At 39.1% G+C, this 21,890-nt stretch overlaps 1 protein-coding gene across 3 annotated transcripts in view; it reads left to right on the top strand.

Moving 5' to 3' along the window:
* Positions 1-18,394, top strand: part of LOC127417556 (neuroligin-3-like) — a 242,388-nt gene extending 223,994 nt beyond the window's left edge. For all 3 annotated transcript variants that reach the window (XM_051657557.1, XM_051657556.1, XM_051657555.1), the window contains one exon: positions 15,953-18,394. In XM_051657557.1, the coding sequence (XP_051513517.1) occupies positions 15,953-16,805 (853 nt within the window). In that variant the 3' untranslated portion in view covers positions 16,806-18,394. The remainder of the gene's footprint in view (positions 1-15,952) is intronic.
* Positions 18,395-21,890: the final 3,496 nt, after the last annotated feature.

The following is a 21,890-nucleotide window of genomic DNA, read 5'->3' as shown; positions in this document are numbered from 1 at the left end:
GAGAGAGTGCCGAGCACAATATTGTTGTGCTTTTGCTTTTGTCTGCCTATTTTCTCTTAGTATCACCTCATACTTTCTTATAACAAGAACACAAGCCACTCTGAGAATGCTGAGCCCTGCTGAGATGAATCCAGATTTCTATTTGAAACGCTTATGTTTTTTCATGACTTCATGGGAGATTGCCCAACTCCTCCACACTGAGAATAAAACATGACTTATCAATAAGCCATGATAAACTCTGTTACAAAACTAGTGAGCTGCCTCTGTAGGCTGCATTTAAAGGCATCACATGGTCCCAATGCATTGTTTGGAGCTCAGTTCATTTTTAATCATGTAAATGTTAATTAGTTGTTTTAATCATAATGAAAAATACTTAAAATACATTAAATTTAATAAAAGTATCAATAAAAGAGTTTCATGCAATTAAAAACTTTCTATTGTACCTAATATTTGTGATTGTGCCCATTTTTTTATTTTATTTTTGGCTTTTGCTTAATAAAGTACTATTATTACTAACTATTATTAGCTTAGCAGCATGATACTCTATTGGGATCACTTGTAAGGTTATCTTGTGCGCTTTGCTCAAGGAGCACTATTTGTATGGCACACAAGTTGCTGTCTATGTTGAAAAACTGCTGAGAACCTGCTACAACCAGCCTAAGTTGGTTTGCTGGTCTTATCTGGTTTTAAGTGGTCTAGCTGGTCTCCCAACCTGTCCAGGTTGGTCTTCAGCTGATTTAACTGGTCAGAACTGCAAAAGCAATAATAATAATTTCATCTTAGTTTCCAGAAAACAAAATATCTGAACATCCTTAAAACAAGAAAAAATCACTTGACAATTAAAAAGACACAAGATATTAAGTCTTGTTTTCAGAGAAATCTAGCTACATTTGGTGGGGCTCATGCTTAAAACAAGAAAAAACTATTAGCCAATGGGGTAAGAAAAATATACTTGTTTTCCCTTTTAAATTCATTTTTTTTCTTACTCATTAGCATATTATTTTTCTTGTTATAAGCATAAACAACATTACAACATTTTGTTCGATCTCTTTGATAAAAAGCCAAAATATCTGATGTTAAGTAAATGGATCTTGTATCAAGAATGTCTTGATATTTTTACTGGAAATCAAGACAAAAATACTCAACAAGAAAATGTTTGTTTTTTTGCTGAGAGCCATCTGGCCTCCCAACCTGACAACAAAAACCACACTAAGACTACAGCGGCAGACCAGCAAACCAGCTTAGGCTGGTTTAAGCTGTCTTTTCTGCAGGGAAGCATTCTGTATCTGTCACTTATGAGAGTCCATTTCAGTTAGGATGCTGCCCTAGAAGGCAGCTGCCTATGTAGGCAGTAGGCAGTGAAACAGCTCAGTAGGTTTTGGAACAGAGCCAACATGTCTCCAATCATATCCACCATGTGATTGTGAAAACAAAAACAATCATTTCAATACTGCATCTTAATGAGCAATTTTCCCCAAGTCTTTTGAAAATCAGTTGACCCTGCCGCCCAATGCCACATGATTCTCTTTCTCTAGCTTTGAACTAAATTGCTTCTCGTATCCGCTTGCTTTGTCTTCCCTAAGAATACTGCAAGTTCAATTGGGAATTAAAAAGGATTGTGTTTGGTTTGTGTAACAGTCTCAAGGCCCACTCAGTTAAGTCCAGCACTTGATATGAAACGTGTTGCCAATATACGGATTTGCATTAGAGAAGTAAGGAAGCCACAGCATGTTGAGGGGCCCTGGACGCCCATGATGAAGAGCCCACGCTGCATGTAGAATGTAGAATGAATTGAAGTGCCATCAGTGAAAAACCAAAAGATCAGTGCTGGGGACTTTAACAAAGCCAACTTAAAGTCAATAGCACCGAAATACTACCAACACATCAGTTTCAACACACGAGGGGACTGGGATTTGGACCATTGCTACTCTCCCTTCCGGGATGGCTACAAATCCCTCCCACGCCCACCATTTGGCAAATTGAACCACTCTTCCGTTCTACTTCGGCCCGCTTACAGGCAGAAACTGAAACAGGAAGCACCTGCCCTAAGAACGATCCAGAGCTGGTCGGGCCAATCAGATTCTACACTATAGGACTGTTTTGATCACGCGGACTGGGAGATGTTCCGGTCCGCCTCTGATGACGACATCGAGGTCTACACTGATACCGTAACGTGTTTCATCAAGAAGTGCATAGATGATGTAGTGCTGACCAAAACAATACGGATATACCCTAACCAGAAACTGTGGATTAATAGCGATGTTCGTGCGGCACTTAATGCGCAGACCTCCGCTTTTAATTCCGGGAATGCAGAGGAGCATAAACAAGCCAGTTATGCCCTCCACAAAACTATCAGAGCAGCCAAACACCAGTACAGGGACAAGATTGAAGGACAGTTCAATACCACCGACTCTAGAAGCATGTGGCAGGAAATTAATATCATCACAGACTTCAAAGGGTATTAAAAACTCTGCCGTGAACACCGCTGCCTCTCTCCCGGATGAGCTTAATACTTTTTATGCTCATTTCAAGGGAAATAACACCGCCCTCGTGGAGAGAGCTCTCGCGGATGAAACTACATCTACAGAGGTTAGTTCACACTCCGTCTCTGTAGCGGATGTTACATGATCCTTCCAACGGGTGAATATCCGTAAAGCCGGCATTCCGGGCCACGTCATCAGAGCATGCGTGAACCAACTGGCTGGTGTTTATACGGACATTTTCAACCTTTCCCTCTCCTTGTCTGTGGTCCCCACATGCTTTAAAATGTCCACTATTGTGCCTGTACCAAAGCAATCCAAAATCACTTGCTTAAATGACTGACGTCCTGTTGCTCTGACCCCCATCATCAGCATATGCTTTGAGAGACTAATCAGAGATTACATCTGCTCTGTGCTGCCTGCCTCACTGGACTCACTGAAGTTTGCTTACCGCAACAACCACTCCACTGATGATGCCATTGCATCTACACTACACACTGCTCTCTCCCACCTGGAAAAAAGAAACACATATGTGAGAATGCAGTTTGTAGACTACAGCTCAGCATTCAACACCATAGTGCCCTCCAAGCTTGATGTGAAATTCCAGGTTCTGGGCTTAAACAGCTCGCTGTGCAGCTGGATCCTGGACTTCCTGTCAGGCAGATGCCAGGTGGTTAGAATGGGCAGCAACATCTCCTCATCACTGACCCTTAACACTGGAGCTCCGCAGGGCTGTGTTCTCAGCCCACTCTTGTATTCCCTGTACACACATGACTGTGTGGCAACACATAGCTCCAATGCCATCATTAAGTTTGCTGATGATACGATGGTGGTAGGTCTGATCACTAACCATGATGAAACAACCTATAGAGAGGAGGTGCACACTCTGACACACTGGTGTCAGGAGCACAACCTCTCCCTCAACGTCAGTAAGAGCAAGGAGCTTGTGGTGGACTTCAGAAGAAAAGACAGAGAACACAGTCCTATCACCATCAATGGAGCACCGGTGGAGAGAGTCAGCAGCTTCAAGTTCCTCAGTGTCCACATCACTGAGGAACTCACATGGTCCGTCCACACTGAGACCATTGTGATGAAGGCTTACCAGTGTCTCTTCTTCCTGAGATGGCTGAGGAAGTTTGGAATGAACCACCACATCCTCACACGGTTCTACACCAGCACTGTAGAGAGCATCCTGACTGGCTGCATCACCGCCTGGTACAGCAACAGCACTGCCCTCAACTGCAAAGCCCTGCAAAGCCCTGCAAAGCCCTGCAAAGGGTGGTGCAAACTGGCAGACACATCATCGGAGGTGAGCTTCCCTCCCTCCAGGACATCTATACCAGGCGGTGTGTGAAAAAAGCTCGGAGGATCATCAGAGACTCCAGCCACCCGAGCCATGGGCTGCTCTCACTGCTACCACCAGGCAGGTGGTATCGCAGTATCAGGACCCACACCAGCCGACTTCATGACAGCTTCTTCCCCCAAGTAAACAGACTTTTGAACTCTCTCACGATCAACATATATCAGCACCGCACTTTATTAGCCTCAGACTGGACCCACATTTTATACTTCACTTAATAACACACTGGCAACTGACTATCAACTGACAGCTGAATGTCAACACAACAATTCATATTTATTTCCACTGATTACATGGGGTGGGTGGGGGTGGGGGGGACAGTGTATTTTTATTGTACACAGTCTTCTTATTTTGTGTATACTGTATATTGTATTTTTATTTATTTTATTTTTTTTGGATACAGTCTTCTTATTTTGTGTACACAGTATATTGTATATTTTTAGGTGTATATTGTGTTGTGTAACAAAATGTGTAAACTGTGTTATGTGTAAATCAGATGTATATTGTAATTGTCATTCTGCTATGTTGCTTGGAACTGCACCCAAGACTTTCACCCACTGTTGCACTTGTGTATATGGTTGAGTGACAATAAAGGGATTTGATTTGATTTTGATTTGGGCAGGAGTCAGGACACATGTTGACCATCAGTCACCTAACCCAACCGATCAATATAACTCATAATGAAGAGTGCACAGGTGTCAGTGTGCTCCAACTGCCTCTATCACTTTAAAATCATTGCCACTTTTTGGCTTGGTGCAGATAAATGTCACTGACCATGATACCGAGATGTTCTAATTGATTTCAAGATTATATGATATGTTTTAATGCTGAGCATTTGAGCCTAGTTTCTCTATTGTAAAAATAACTAGTTTTACATTTTCTGTTTGACTGGTGTTGGTGGAATGAAATTCCAGGGAGTTGCTATGTGATTGCTAAGGTGTTCTAGGTGGTCACCTTTGGTGGCATTGCTAGGTTGTTGCTAAGATGTTTTGGGTGGTTGCTTACTGGTCCATAGCAAAAGAGCCCACCTATAAGTCTGGTCTCTAGATATGTCTCTGGGTCCCTCTTTCAGTGTAAGTCTAGGGGATTTTTCCAGTCTTTTTATTGTCTGCCTGGTTAAAATCCTAATTCTGAATGCTTAAAAAGTACCAGCACATCTCTCCTCAACAAACTTCATGATTTGACATAGCATTCATGTCTTTAGCCCAAACAGTGTTGCATGCCAAGCTTTAGTACTTTAGACGTTTTTGAATGATTTGTTTAAATCCCTTACTCCGAGAATGAATAGTAATAGTGATCCTTTCCAAGTCAAGTCAAGTGTCTACATAAAAACAACATGAAACAACATAAAACAAACACAGAAATACATGAGACTACACAGAACTAAAAGACCTACACATTTTCTTAGTAAACACCACTAATTACTGTATAAAGAACTGTTCTGTCTTCTCCAATAGATATATTTTGATATGAGAAATCAGTGTGGGATTAATCATGGCTGCACTTCAAAATCACTTTAACTTCAAAAGACTTTTAGTTAGCAATTCAATATTTTCAATCATACACAGAAAAGATCTTTGATAGAATGATCTCAGTATCACAATGTTTCATGTTATACATTTCATCTGCTGATCTCGAGAACGGCATAGAATTATAAGAAACAGTCAAAGTGTAACACTGCATCTTCCAAACCAAAGCCAATGTGGACCTTGAAGCATGCTGTGAAAAAATACATGGTGCTATATTTACTATCTGCTATATTTATAAATAATACCTAGGTATAAAACTTTAAAATTAAAAGTACATGCACTACCTTGAGTTTAAATCAGTGACTTTCAGTTGAAGATGGAGTTTTCAGTGAAATAAGTGACCCTGGCCAAGCACTCGGCCACACTGAAGTGGAAACAGAGGCTTTTATGATGCCCCATCGGATTCTGTGTCTCTGTGTCCATGATCATCCAAGCGCTTCATACTAGAGTAATGAATAAGCAATGCTGCTCTATCAAATAACTCTGACTCTTTTGCACCTTGTCATATTCATTAGATGTATTCTGTAGTCAGTGCTCTGTAACTGCTATTTGAAATACCTTTGAAAGACTTTTTTGAATGTGTGTGAAATAAGTTTAGTAGTGTATTAGCCTGAGAACTAAACCACTTCGTTCTGTAATATGGCATTCTGAAGCAGTGTTGGGTGTAATACATTACTAAGTAATTAATTACTGTAATTAAATTACTTTTTCATTGGAAACAAGTAAGGGATTACTCTTAATTTTTCAGTAATTTAATTAGTTACTTCTGATGGAATTGGTTTAATACTTTATAGACTATAGAACAATTCTATATAAAACAGTAGTGAATTTAAAATCGAAATTTAAATTCAAATGTTAAAATATATGTTTTCTAATTTAATGCAGCTCACTTAAATTCTTTGCCCTGTTCACTAATAATTTATTTGTTTTTATATGATTTATTTGAAAGAATTAAAAGAACAGTTTCATGTCTATCCTTGTATTTTTCATCTGGTCGAGGTTGATAAGGGTTTTAGAAAGTAATTAATAATAAGTAATGCAGTTACTTTTTAGACAGAGTAATTAGTACAGTAATCTAATTACACTGTAGAAGATGTAATTTGTAGTTAGTAATTAATTACTTTTTAGAGTAACTTACACAAAACTGTTCAGAAGTACAGTATGTCAGGGTAGATTCCTGGATACAACATGTTCCAGGACTTTACAGTATTTTAAATGAAGTATAGACCCTATTTACAGTAGCGCCATCTTTGAGGCTGTGAGGGATAGACTTACTATCTCTTCAATGACACGCTTAGTATAAAGCTGTATGAATCTACCTGATCCCATCTGATTTTCCACGACTCATGTTGTCTAAAGTATTTTGTCTACTGAATGTTCTTGGAAAGATATTTTTCAATGTCATGTCTGCGGAACGATCATAAGCACTTTAAACTGCAGGACAGCCCATTGAAGAGACTGTATGTCTATCCCTCACAGCCTCATTGTCATTCCAGTCAAAAATCAAAGATGGCACTGCTATAAATAAGCTGTATCATGACAACGCTATATGTGCATTATTATATGTCACCTTGGTATGAAGACGTATGATAAGACAGACTAATCAAACCATGAATTTGGCAACAGTAGGTCAAAAGTTTTGCTGCTAAAATGAGTCTGTGCTAAACAAAATTTTAATCACTGCCCCCAGAGGCCGTAGCTGGAAGTGTTGTTCAACAAATGGGCTTGTGTGAGCTCCGGGTTCCAGGTGAAATGTCCACAAGATGGCACCAAAAGCAAGTATTATTAGTTGTAAATGATGCAATACAGTCAACAGGATTGCATATTTTATTAACCATACGCCCTAAACCAAACCCCAACCCTAAACCTAACCACCAGTGGAGTAAAAATTTTATTTTAGAGTGAAAATACAACCACAGAATTTCGCTCATTTTTGTAAATGTGAACGTGATTACTTTCTGATTCCCATGGGACTAGAACCTGTGTAACCTCCGAGACAAAATAAGTTGCACCAGGGGAAATGGTGATCACAATTGAAATGACGCAAACATGTTTGATGGGGGAAAGCGTTCATCAGTAATTCGGCAGTATGGGGTTGATTTCAGGGTATGTGAAATTTCAGAAGCAACATTTTCAATTTCCTCATCATGTTGGATAAGGAAGTACTGTACATGTAAAAACTAATTTTTACAATTCTCGCAGAATTTGCCACCTTGAGGCTATGGGCTTTGGGTGGTTGCCTGGAAGTTTCTATGTGGTTGCTGAGGTGTTTTGGGTTTTATTTTACAGTGTTGCTATGGAGTTGGTAGTGTGTTGCTACGTGGTTGCTAGGGTATTCTAGGTGGTTTTTATGTGGTTGCTTGCTTACTACACCAATTCAAAAGAACCCGCCCACAAGTCTTTATGAGATCCTGGTCTACAGATATGGCTTGGGTCAAAGCAAATATTGTTAGTTCAATCATTTAGAAAATTACTAGCACACCTCTCCTCAACAAACCACACAATTTGAGATATCATTAATGTTTGTAGGATAGTCGATGTGGGACGAGTTACTAACAAAGTTTAATACTAAAGCCCTAGGTATACTTCCATTTTGACGGAAATGCTCAGAGTCTGCGTACAGCCGAACGCGAGCCTGTCAAATTATACTCCATATAACTGTGCGCGCATACACAGGGGGTTGGCGCATGCGCTCTACAACTGCTATGAGACACTGGACCATTTCTCTTCAGCAGTTTAGACACATAAAGATGTCTTTAGATTCCTTCAGACTCGACACACACGCACTCTTGACTTGCACATCCACTGTTGTTTTTTAGCGGTGATTATATCTTCTTCTAGCGTTTTTTCGTGACAGCAACGGATCAGATGTGAGTGTTGCCACCTTGTGGACCCATTAATTAGTGCAAATAATTCCAGGCGTATGAACATTCTGCGTGTTCAAAGACACGCAGTTAGAAATAACCGGCTGTCCTCAAGCAATCTGCTGATGAAAAGATTTGCGTTAGGCATCCTGTACGTGGACTCAGTGTTCACGTCTGACTGAAAAATATTTTGGGCTTTAGAGTTAGGGGTTTGGAACAAACCCCTTTGGATAAAGGTCCATGAAGGTAATTAGTATCCAGTCTTAATTTGCAACCAAGACACATTGACTTTTTCACAGCTGAAGTCAGATTCTCTAATGAAAATTTCTCCTTGGTGTTTGGAAGGTGTTAAGTCCACTCTAGTTTCAGAAACTCATAGGCTGTAGAATAGTTTCCTCTCAGGACACAATATCTGAATGAGCAGGACTGATAGGGGCTGAAGTACCGCTTCACTGGGCAAACCCAAGTGGCCTGAACCGTCGAAAAACATCCAATCGGTTTAGTGGCCAGTTTAAGTGGAGAAGCCGGAATGCTATCAGAATGCTATCAGCTAATTCGCTGACTCCATTTGCTCACACACACCCACTGCCCAAAATGTGGATAAGTGGTATGAATGTGACACCAGTTCAGGCATTGGAGAAAGTATTTTATATTGATTATTGACATAGCAACATTTACCTAGCATGTAATTAAATTAAGTTTGTTTCTGGAAAATTGTATTGCTCAGAGGTTGCTTTTTCAAATCTCAGGAGATGTTAAGCAGTTTTCAGTTGTGGTTCATCTCAGTATCAACTTTATCTCAAAAGTTTCTCCTAAACAGGACAAATAAAAATAGACAAAAATTAGACAATTGTTTAATAAATGTGGATAGCATAGCTCAGAGAATTTGGTCTTGGAAGAATTTGATGAGAAATGCTTGAGTTCCAATCGAAATTTCTTTTGATTTGAAATTGTCTTTTGATTGCAGACTTTGAAATCTGATTGACTTTTCACATTAAGCTGCGATGTCTAGGATAAACCGTTGAGATATTAAAGACATCATATTTTTGATTTTTCTTTCCTATGGGTAATATTGTAAATTAAATAAACCAAATGTGCTACTTTAATTCAAGGAGGTAATTCTAAATTATTCATCTTCACTCACAGCGACACGAAAGCATCATCTCGAGCTAAACCTTCTCATGTGGAACACCTACACGAAATTATGTCCTTCACAACAGATCAGCAGTCTTATTCTGTAAACGCTTATAAAACATCACTGAACTGACCTCAAATCGGCAGTCAGCGGCATTGCAAACCCACTCACCACATTTTGCAAAGCACCAACATGCTGTGTTTTGCGAGCCGCTTGATTGACTATTATGAGAATGTGTGGCGATATTGAAATTCCAGCCTTTCCTATTAACCGAGAATGCCCCAAGTACACTGACTGTGACTCGCACGCCACGCAGCAAGAATTCATATACGCTGCGCCACTGCAGGCTCATTGATGTCCTGTTCGCTGGCATGTTGCAGCGAGGCAGATCAATATGACCTTACCTCTGCCGTCTACTGCTTTGAAACTTAATTACTGATATTCAGCTACAAAGTCATCATGGTCCGGCTGCCAATATCCATCAGGATCATTACCAGCCTAATAAAAATGTTTATTTATCGGCTACAGAGCTGACATTCATCCTATCTCAATTTGGCCTTTCTACTTGCAGAAGCAAAATAAATAAATAAAACCCAAGAAAAACATGAAAGCATGCTTTCTGCTTTCTAAGATGTGGCTGCCGTTTTGCTCAGGTGGCCTAGCACAGAATCTGTTTCCTGTAAGACGGGATCTCTCTTGACTTGACTAGTTGTCATTTAGTAGTCAGCAGTCGTTTAGTATTTCAAACCTGCAACATCTCTGTTACCATCCCAGATATCATAAGCTATGTTTGGAATTAAATGCTAGTGTACTGCTTAATGAATACTGCACGGTGTATACTGGATAATGCCTAATGGATAATCTTTATATTGTACACTTAATATTATGCAAGTTTTAATCATAATTTGTGCTATATGGTATGCATGTGTAGGCTCTACATGTAAATAAAGGATAGGGTATTTCACTCACAAAGAACACTTATAATGGAACAGTGATGCGTTTTATACCAAATATTATACTCACTTATTTACATTTTTATCTTTTAGATTTTATCATTTAGTCCATTCAGTGTCACTGCAAAGAACATAGATCTGCTACTGAGTGTTGGGTGTGACCCATCACAATAATTAGAATCAGATTACATTTTATCAATTTATGAATTGATACAAGGAATTACTCTTTATTTTTAGAGGAATTAATCTTTATAGCTATACAATTATACCTTCTGTTGTTACTTGCGTTACAAATACGATTTTAATTTGATCAGAATTATTGCACTTTATTTTATTTCGTAGATGTGCATGTGCAAGCTGAGCGTGTGCATCAGGCACAGATGTGCAAATGTTTTAAGTGCTCTCTTACAGTGTGTCCTCACTCAAATGCCGCTGGGATGCCCGTGAATAATTTTTCTTGTTTCAACTAAATATTAGAACGAAGCAATTAATTATATTTCCCAGTGCTACAGAGGACGTTCTGGATCGTGCATCTCTGTGAGCGCTCAATAAACTCTGTGCAGCCGCTCGCACAACAGCCCAGTTGCATGATGCAAGGTATCAGGGCATTTTAACAAGAACAAGTACATGAGTAAAGTATCTAACATGATGCTAATCCTTTAATAAATGCATCATTCTTTCTGTGTGGCGGTTCATCCTTGGAAATAAGGAGTATTACAAACTCCTGTTGAACTCTGCCAGTGGATGAAGCTGATGGTGACACTGAACGCACTAGTGGAGATGATGCGCTGTGAACAGTGGCTGCACGTGATAGCGACATCCAGTGCCCAGAATATTAATTTCATATAATTTTTCCATACCGGGCCTAATTCTGTTCTATTTCTAAAATCTCTCGCCCTCCAACTGCTCTGATGTGGCCCGCGGGTCGGACTTTGGATGCCCCTGGCATAGTGCTTAATTTTTTTAAACTAGTATGTGAAACAATATGCAGTATGCAACAATAAAGGTTTCATACTGTAGTATGCTACATTGTTATTAATATGCAGTGTATAATGTATACTGCTTACTATTTTTTTAAAGTAGTATGTGAAACAGTATGCAGTATGCCACAATGAAAGTTCCATACAGTAGAATGATAAATTGTTATCACTGTGCAGTGTGTACTGCAGGGCCGGCTCCTGCCAGCTATAATAGGGTGGGCATATAGGTGGGCATTTGGGACGGGGGGGGGGTTTGGGTTACTCCGACTGCTAATTTATTGTCTTTAATTGCCATAATTGTCATGATCATAAGGCCCAACACTTATTCCCCATAGTGAAAAATATATTGAAATAAATAAACTGGATAAACATTGTATATAATCATAAGATTGAAGTGGGCCCTGACAACTTTACACTTTCAGAGTAATTAGAATTACTGCCTTAAAGCAAACTACAAAGACAAATCAGAGTCCCCACAAATGCAAGGATGGAGTGGAGAGAAATAATATCAAGGAGGAAAATAAAGATGGAGTGAAAGGAAATATATTAAATGGAGAGATCAAGATTAAGAACATAAAAATTGACACAGTTGGGAACTGCTTGTGATTCATTCTGTTTGACAGAAATGAAATATGCAATGATCCTGCCCCACAAAGGCAAAACGCAAAATAGAGTTATGAATGAAACGGGTCTCTTATGATCTGTCCGGTGACAGATGAGTTTGTCTCATTTGCTGAAATTCAGAGTAACCATTGTGTGAAAATGCAGTAACAACAAAACCACATCAAAATAATTCGAGCCATTTTCTCAGTTTCAATGTTAGTTAATGAGTATGGCCTTTGTAGGGTAGTAAAGGGTATTGATATTTTTACCAGTGAACCTATATGTGTAAAGTCATTTAGGGAATACGAGAATTTGGATGGATGGATGGATGGAAAGTAATGCCATGTAACCACCAAAGGTTATTTTCACGGCAAACAGAGTAGTTTAAAGTGCAATGAAAAACAATAAACAACAAACTATCAGAGCAATGTGAAAAGTTGTGTATAAAAGAGATGTAAGACAAGAGGAGACAGACAGCAACTCTCATCTAAACACTGTATCCAGCTATGAATCATGATCACGTATGGTATTATCAGCTAATATTGGCAGCAGAATCAATGGGACCCGGCGCAACAAAGTGCGGCGCAGGATGATGTGTGCATGGGAGCGGGAGAAAGAAATGACTCGCGGGACTCCTGCAAAATATAAAAACCTAAATAAAAAAATAGATGTTCCTCAAATTTATTTAACGTGTTTAAGGTACAGAGTGTTATTCATGTTATTCTATGTCTATTGCGCAAAACCAACAAAAAATAAACCATTTACAGGTTGGTGACTAATTCATACAAATTATTAGACACCTTGTGCTCCATGCGGTGGAAAGTGCTACAAACAAAACTTTGAAACCAGCCAAAGGTCAAACAGATATTTGGCAATATTAGAGTGATAACAAAATGTGTTTTCTCTCTCTCTCTCTCTCTCTCTCTCTCTTTCCAGTTTTTTATATATATATTTTTTTTCTGGTTGGGAATTGTAAAAAAAAAAAAAAAAAGGCTGATACCGGAGCAGGACAGAATCTTAGGAGACCGGGACTGAAAAATTTGTGCAGACCACTACCTGCGGGCTGGCAGGTGGGAGTGGGACAAAACGTGAAAGTTGCAGGCGGGAGCGGGACAAAATATTACATATTTTTTTGCGGGAGCGGGACAAAATCTCGCGGGAGCAGGTCTGAAAATCCACCCCGCGCAGACCTCTACTTTATAATTCAGGTCCAGCATTTCACGAACCCCCGCAGCGTGATTTTGGGGAGCTGATGTGGAGGGAGAGGGAGTCAGGGAGATATCTGATAAGAGGGAGCCTGTGGTAACAGCAGCCACATGGTCACTGCACACTGAGACAGCACCAGGCTTCTTTATGGGCATTAAAAACCTATGCATTGCACAAAAATATCTCTTATTACTGTTCTCGCTCGCATGATGTCTCAGACTCTCTGGTTTACAGCAGCCACTTCTTGAGTATGTCGTTGCTTTCAGCCAATGACAAAAATAGAAAAACACCACACATTTCCTGTGCTGTTTTGTGATTGCTTGGGCAGTCTACAGTCCACCCTTAATGTTTGCAACACACAGCCCACCCCCATATTGCTTTTAACCAATGCACAAATTGGAAAAAATATTTTTTTTATTTAAAACCATGTTTCCAAAATGTTTGATTGGGTGGGCAAGACTCACGTTTGGGTGGGCTCAGCCCACCCTTGCCCATGCCTACATCCGGCCCCAGTATACTGTATATTGCCTACTATTTAAAACAAAAATTAATATGTGAAACAGTATTCAGTTGCAACAATAAATGTTTGAATGCTACACTTTCACTGTGCAGTATGTACTGAATGGTGCCTGCTATTTATAAAAAGGTAGTATGTAAAACAGTATGCAGAATGTAACAAGGAATGTTTCAAACAGTTACATTGTTGCCACTGTGCAGGGTATAGTATATACTGCCTACTATTTTTTTATTTAGTATGTGAAACAGACAGTATGCAGAATGCAACAATAATATATATATATATATATATATATATATATATATATATATATATATATATATATATTGTATACTGCCTACTTAAATGCAGCAAGTGGTGTCATCTCAAAATTATCATCTCAGAAATAAAAATGGTCATTCTGTGTTAAAGTGTCTTAATTCTTGGGAATGTGATCAAATGTGTCAAAAAAGAGATGTTAAAAATCGTGGTTGATATTATATTCAGTTAATTTGTCACACTGGAAATAGAAGGTCAAGTCAAGCACATTGAATCGTGGGGCACAGTGTCCTATGCAGTATGCTGTGTTGTATACTGCAAATGTAGTGCACATTTAGGCAAATGTAGTAAATCGTCCCACTTAGTGCACTAAATTTATATACATACAGAAAATTCACACACTGTGCAAAGTATACATACTACACACACAGAAGAGTAGTATGGCATATTCCAAACATAGCAATTCAAGTCATGGCATCATGTTGTATTTCAGAGCAGATGATCCATCCCTCACACTGATTGGATGATTATCAAGCCTTGCTCACAGATTCTGTTCAAGCTCTCATCTGAATCTCTGCTGACTGACCCAATACAAGACAAAAAGTAGATGTATAATTATTCATGTGCCATATGTTAATACAGACGATAAATCAATAGTCCAATTAAATGGGGACTGGAGGCCACCTTGTTTCTCTCTCTCCTGTGAGCTCGCAATGCTTGGAGGACTGCAGAAACAGTGACCCCTGGAGGCAAAAGGGTATTACAACACAAACAAGGGCTGCATGCCAGGATCTCAAACCCCCCCCAAGCATTTAGATTAATATGGTCCACTTTCTATCAGCACACTCGCTGTTCATGCAATCTGCACTGCTTTCCCAAAGCAATTAACGGAATGGATGCACTACTGTTGTTTTATCAAAAACAAGTTGCATCCTGAAGCACATCTAAGCTGTTGATTTATTCATTTGTATTGCACTTTAAAAGCCTCTGGCCCATCTCTTTTTTTTTACACAGAACGAGCCAGGGATGCGTAAAGCCCAGCAGGCAGAGGTGCTGTAACATAATGTCAGACAGGGGAGAAATGGAAAATTAGGATTTTGGAGGAAGCACCTAGTTTCTTTATACATGAACAGGGGCGTATAGTGATGATGAACAATGTCTGTGGACGTGATGGGTTGAATGGCACAAACTCCATGGGGAAAGGTGCAAAGGTGCAAGCTCTTTGTGTCTCTGTGCAAGGTTTGATTAAGAATAAAGGTAGTGTTACACTGAAAACAGAAACAGCATGGTGATTCACCTGAAACCTAAACCAACATGCAGGAAGCCATTTTGTTGAAACACAATGTTTAAAAAATAAATAAATAAATAAATAAATAATAATAATAAAACAGAGAGAAGCCCTTTGGACCTTCATGACCCCTTTGGATCTTCATGTTAAAAAAAAAAAAATATCAGATATTTTGAAAACTTTTTTTTAATAATAAGTTGTGTATACTCACAAGGCAAGGAAAGTATGTTAATACCAATTGACATTTTTAAAGTCATTAAATCTTTTTAATTTGTTATTTATTTATTTTGTAGAAAATGCTATGGATTTTTTTTTTTTTTTTAAATGTATGAAACCAACATGTATACAAATATTACATTTCTATAAACTTGACACACGTTTCAAACTAGACTTTTTGAAAAGATTTCTAATTTGTAACACCTCGGACAACCTTATTTTAAGTGACCCAAAAGTCAAATCTGTGACATCTTTACATGCCATATTTGAATGTATGTGAACAAAAATTAGATTTGAGAGCTACAGATAACTTCAAAACACTTGTATGGACTACTTTTATGGTGCTTTTTTGTCCTTTTTGAAGATTGACAACCCCTGCTCACTATATGCTTTCATCGTATAGCAAAAGGCAGTGTGAACATTCTTCTAAACATCTCCTTCTCCCCAGAAAAAAAGAAAGTCATACAGGTTTGGAACCACATAAGGGTTGTTCTCTAGCAACCACACCATGAATTTAAATTTTGTAATATCATGTATTAATATATCTTCTTTTTGTTTTGCAGAGATCCCAACAAGCCAGTACCTCAGGATACCAAGTTCATCCACACTAAGGCCAATCGTTTTGAAGAGGTGGCCTGGTCCAAATACAATCCAACAGACCAACTGTACCTGCATATCGGCCTAAAGCCACGCGTCCGTGATCACTACCGCGCCACTAAAGTGGCGTTCTGGAAGCACTTGGTTCCTCATCTGTACAACCTACACGATATGTTCCACTACACGTCCACCACCACCAAAGTGCCACCACCTGAGACGACTCAAAATTCCCTTTCCACCAAACGACCCAATGGCAAAGCCTGGCCGTTCAACACCAAGCGCCCCCCAATGTCTCCGGCCTACAATAGTGAGAGTGGCAAGGAACAATGGAACGGAGAAGAGGAGCCAGGCCCTCTAGTGGTGGAGAACCCACGGGATTACTCTACAGAGCTAAGCGTGACTATCGCAGTCGGGGCTTCGCTACTCTTCCTCAATGTTCTGGCGTTTGCCGCTTTGTACTACCGCAAGGACAAACGTCGCCAGGAGCAGCACCCGCAACCTAGTCCGCTGCGAGCCACCACGACCAATGACGTGAACCGCCATGCACCGGAGGAGGAGATCATGTCCTTGCAGGTCAACCAGATGCACCACGAGTGCGACGCAGGGCCGCCTGGTGACACCTTACGGCTTGCTTCACTTCCTGACTACACATTGACACTACGCCGCTCACCTGACGATATCCCTCTCATGACGCCAAATACCATAACCATGATCCCTAACTCGCTGGTGGGCATGCCGAATCTACATCCGTACAACACCTTCACAGCCGGCTTCAACTCCACCGACCTGCCACATTCGCACTCCACTACGCGTGTATAGCTTTACAAAGATCTGGAAAACGGGAGGGAATGGGAGGGAGAGGTTTCGGTTTTATGGAAATGTCACTGCGAGAGCAGGGGAATCGGGATGATGATGGAAACAAAATAATTTGAATAGACTTTTGCAACAAGGAGCGACAAGTTCTTTCCAGATGTCAAATTGTGTGAACCTGCCAAAACAGAACTGCTCTATTTCCTTTGAAAAGGGACAAGTGTTTCAAGCAGTATTTTTTTCTAATCATCATTTTAAAAGAAAAACACGCCTTTTTAAGCAAATTTTAAGTCGTGCAAATGGGGCGATCACTTTTTTCTTGAATAAATAACGGAAAAAAATCAAAGGAAAGTGCATTTTATTTCCCATCACAGTCTTTTGTGGGAAACAAGTTTCAAAACAGTGGCCTCTAAGGTGATTTCTGCGTAATATTTTTTGCTTTGCTTTTTTATTTTATTTTCAATGCCTTATAAAGAGCTTGTTTCTTTTTCTCTCTCAATTTGACAAACTTTCCCTGAGATGAGTTTGTGTGTAATGTTGCGATCTGACTTGAGTGGTTGGAAGTGCAGGAAATATTCAACAAGCGCGAAACACAGTTGATTAAACGGCTAACAGCAACGCATTTTCCAGTTGCATAACCTCACGCGTGGTGTTTTAAAGATTTTCTTGGTTCCACAGAAAATCATTTGTTTGAAACTTTGCCATGGGAGAAGACTGGAGACTTTTAAAGTACCGTACTTGTTTTTGTTTAAAGAAAAGTGCATCTTTTACAACGAAATTATCTATTAGTGTCAAGATCTCCATGAAATGCACACTTACACGCAACGCTCAGAGCACTGTTTGACTGCTGTGTGTGAGTGTGATTTTGAGTATGAGTGGGAGCGTTTGAGGTGAGTGTGTGAGAATAATTGTGTGTGTGTGTGTGTTTGATTGCATTTGTCATGTTTTTTGTTGTATATTTGTGTGATGGGGGTGGGGTGTGGGGGCTTCTTTACCATCGCCTTGATTTTGTTCACCACAAGTAGTGTTTCAGCTGCGTCTATGGTTGTCTACTGTCTTTGCAAAATATAAATTTTTGTTATTTTAAAAAGAAGTTACATATGTCTAATTTTGCTTAAGTATTACAAAATAAATCTATTATTTTACATGCAAGAGAAAACAATAGCTTAAGATTGAACTGAACTAACTGACATGATTCCATTGACTTTGTAAGAGTTCCTCTCTGACTGGACAGTGGCCTCTTTACACTGAAAAACCCGACTTGTGTTTTTTTAAATATATATATAAATATGGGCATACATACATATATGTATAGGGCTTTTATGAAGAATTTGCTCCCATTGACCTGAAAGTGTAAATGACCATTAGAAGATCGATTTCAGTTATTTGGCTAAAAGCACCAATATCCAGAAGGCAGAGTAAGTTAGTGTCTGTAGTAGTTTTACACTAAGCACCCCAATCTGAGGCCTCAGCAAGTGTCTTTTTAACAGCTCTATATGTATATTTATGTATAAATATATTTAATATTTATTTATGTATACCAGATGTATACATGCTGATTGTGCCATGTGCTAAATTAAACCATAAAACTGGAGAAGAAAACCATACATCTGTAATTTTTATTTTTATACTTTTATTTTTGTGCAATATTTCCTACCTGATATGTGTTGTTTCAAATGAAAGTAAGTGTTGAAACTGGCAACATTTTAAGATTTATTCTGCCCCCCTCATGCTAAAACTAGCAAAGAAATAGGCGGAAAACAGCATTCAAAGACACGAAGACCCCATGAAATGGTTGGTCAAATTTGATGTGTTGATGTATTTTCTATTGACATCAAAAGTTGGGGGTGGTACACTCTCATTCTAGACAACATTTTATTGGACAAAGTCTTTGCATACACCCCTATGAACAAGATGAGTCATAAAAAATGTTGATCCATTTTCGCAATAGAGAAAGACTGTACAGTATATTTTCAATGTGTCTGTGTGCTAAATGTTGATTTTGTCAACTTTTAGGAGTACACTAGCATGTCGTCATTGTCTGATGAAAAACATGTATCTCCACTTTTGGCAATTTTGACTTTTTACCATAGATGGAATGCGCCTAATGACCTCATCCGACAGTTTGAACTGTGCATCGACATGACCAGTGAAAAGATGTTTAACCAGGCCATCTGTTTAACAAGCAGCTCCATTGGCCTTGAGAAGTGTTCATCAAAACCGCATATGTACATCCCTTATGTTTTGAAGAGTGTCAGCTGTCCGGCTGAAGTGTAGTGAAGAGATTGCCTACATCGCGCTAGCTCTGTGATTTCCCTGACAACCAAAGCCATTCATGCACACACAATGTCAGGTGGCTTTAAAAAGTAGACTATACCAGCCATATATGGTTGCCAGATTTCCATCTAGGCGAAACCGCGATTGAAAGCTAATTCTGACAATTTATGCGTTGGACCCGGAAAACACGTCTCGAAACTGAACTGTCCACTCAACAGCTGGACAAGAAACCCTAGACATAAAACTGATTTTGATCTAAAATAGTAAGTGAAAGCTCAGATTATATCCAAAAATAAATGATCAAGCAATCGATAACCTACTAACTGAGTTCTGGGAACACAAACAGTTAGACTCAAGTCTGTAACTGAGCATGCGCCATTGGAACCCATGATAAGAAAACCGTGTATGTCCACATTCGCTAACAAAAGTCCATGTAAGTCCAATTAAAATATTGAAAAGTTCACTAACAGATGTGCAATGACAGAATTCTATTTATGGTGCTAAAGGTGACTAATTATGTTATTTTCGATTGTCATTCTGTAAGATTGTTTATGAGAAAAATAGATTTTCCATGCTCTTGAAAAAAATGTTTTTGGAGATGCATGTTTTCATCAGACAGCAACGATATGGATGCTTCAAAGCTACCAGACATAGTCTTAAGCTGCGTTCAATTCAAATTGGAAAGTCAGAATTTCCAACATCCTACTTGGAAAAGTGAAATAGAAAATGTATCAATGAGTCAAAGTTCCTTTTTATCAAACTTTGGCATAGAGGGGTGCAAAACAAAGTAAATTATCTACTGATCATCGTGCACCTATTAAACAAGTGCTAGCATTTATCCTCTATTTATGTCAATTATCCTCCACAATTTGGTTGCTAGGAGATTTCTTTGTTGACAGTCAAAAACCTGTGAAGTAAACGGTAACATTTGCACATTTTTTTCTTATACGGCATCTTCTGCTTCAGGGGAATGGAATGCTTTTATGATCACAAGCTGGAGATATCAAGTAGGAATATTCAATTTCTGACTTTGGATGGAATCAAAGCTACAAAACTCAAATTTTGATTTCAATGGGTCTTTAAAGATGGGTTTCTGAGGGAGTTTGCACTTATTAAACTTACCTTGAATGCATCTCTTGTCACTGATTGGGTAAAGCAAAACTAGAGTGTCCCTAATGAAAAGAAAACAACAACAAAAAAAACAGTTCAAACCAGCCTAAAGAGGTTAGCTGGTCTCCAATATAATAAAAAATCTCACAGATATACTTTCTGTTCTAAAAAATATACATTTTGTAAAGCAGAAACTACATGTACGAGCCTTTTTTCTTATATTTGAGGCTTTGTTTTGGACTTAGCACCTTACAAACATTTCTTTGCAAACATAGCTGGTCTCCAAGCCTGGTCAATCTTATTAGGGTGGTCTATTTTGATGGTTGTTATAGGGGCACTTATCAGCTTGTCAGACTGGGAGAACAACTGGCTGACCAGCTAAACACCAGCTTGGCCAGGCTGGGAGACCAGCTAAATCAGCTTAAACTAGACCAGCAAAAGACCAGCAAAGCACCTTATGCTGGTTTAAGTTGTTATTTTCAGCAGGGATACAACACTTTCACCTCCAACAACAGGCTTGCTTCTGAGAGAAAGTGGCCACTGATGTCAGCCAAACTCTTGTCCTGTTTGACCCTAATCAACCTCCTCCTGCTCTTCCTACAATAATTCAAATCTCCTCCATCTCAAGCACCTGGACTTTTACAGTTTTGGCCTCAAATATCGAATGACGTGGAGCTGTTGAAATTCTCGAGAGTCTTCTCAAATCAATGTGTCACCCTCGCTTGGCAGCTTCTTCATAGACATCTGGAGGTGAAACCAGTCCACTGTTATTCAACACTTGTGTAAAGCCCAAAATACAGTATGCTGTACATAAGATGTAAATGCTTACACATCTAGCAACACAAGCTCGATTTCATGCATCGTTGCATTCAGAAATGTGTCAGAACACAATTTATAACACAAGGCAAGTATCCATTGTATTCTCAGCATTGCCACTAAGGGCGCTATAAGTGGGCATTAATGTAAACTGTCTTTATCAATGCTTAGTTTTCTTTCAGGTCACATTTTTTCCCCCAGAATAAGATGCAAAGTGTGCCAGACGTTATGCCAATAGTCATAAGTCTAGCTACGCAAGACTAAAGCCACGTCTATACTTTTTTGATTGAAAAAGCTACATTTATGGTTCTCATTCACACTGGAACTGCATTTTCCTCCAACAAAAATTGAGGCCACGTCCACACTAATCCCTTTTCATTTGAAATCTTTGTTCGCACTTTCCTGACGTTTTCCAAAATATGCAGTTATTGAGAGTTCTTCCAAAAGTCTTGGGTTTTTGGTGGAGGAAAACACCCTTCCAGTTTGAGTGATAAACAATCAATTAAAATCAAGTAATTTTCAAACGAAAACATATTAGTGTGAACCTGGCCTGAGACTTCTGAAAACACTCTCTAGTACCGCATACATTGGAAAGCAATGACCTTAGGAAACGGAAAATGAGTTTTCAACCGAAAACGTATTAGTATGGATGTGTGAGACTTTCGTAAATGCTCTAATACCACATACTTTGGAAAACTATGACGTTAGGAAACGGAAATGTTTTTTATTTATTTTTTTACCGAAAATGTATGAGTGTGGAAGTTGCTTGAGACTCTCGAAAGCGCTCTCCAGCAGGGACTAAAAACGGTTTAAGGAACGAAAACTGAATACAAACAAAATGTTTAGCAGAACATAACCGAAAACCGGAACAAAGTGATTTTCAATTGTTTC

Source organism: Myxocyprinus asiaticus, chromosome 27 (genome assembly GCF_019703515.2).
Source record: "Myxocyprinus asiaticus isolate MX2 ecotype Aquarium Trade chromosome 27, UBuf_Myxa_2, whole genome shotgun sequence".
NCBI lineage: Eukaryota > Metazoa > Chordata > Actinopteri > Cypriniformes > Catostomidae > Myxocyprinus > Myxocyprinus asiaticus.
The sequence above is the reverse complement of the archived record's forward strand: the minus strand, read 5'-3'. Positions and strand labels throughout refer to the sequence as shown.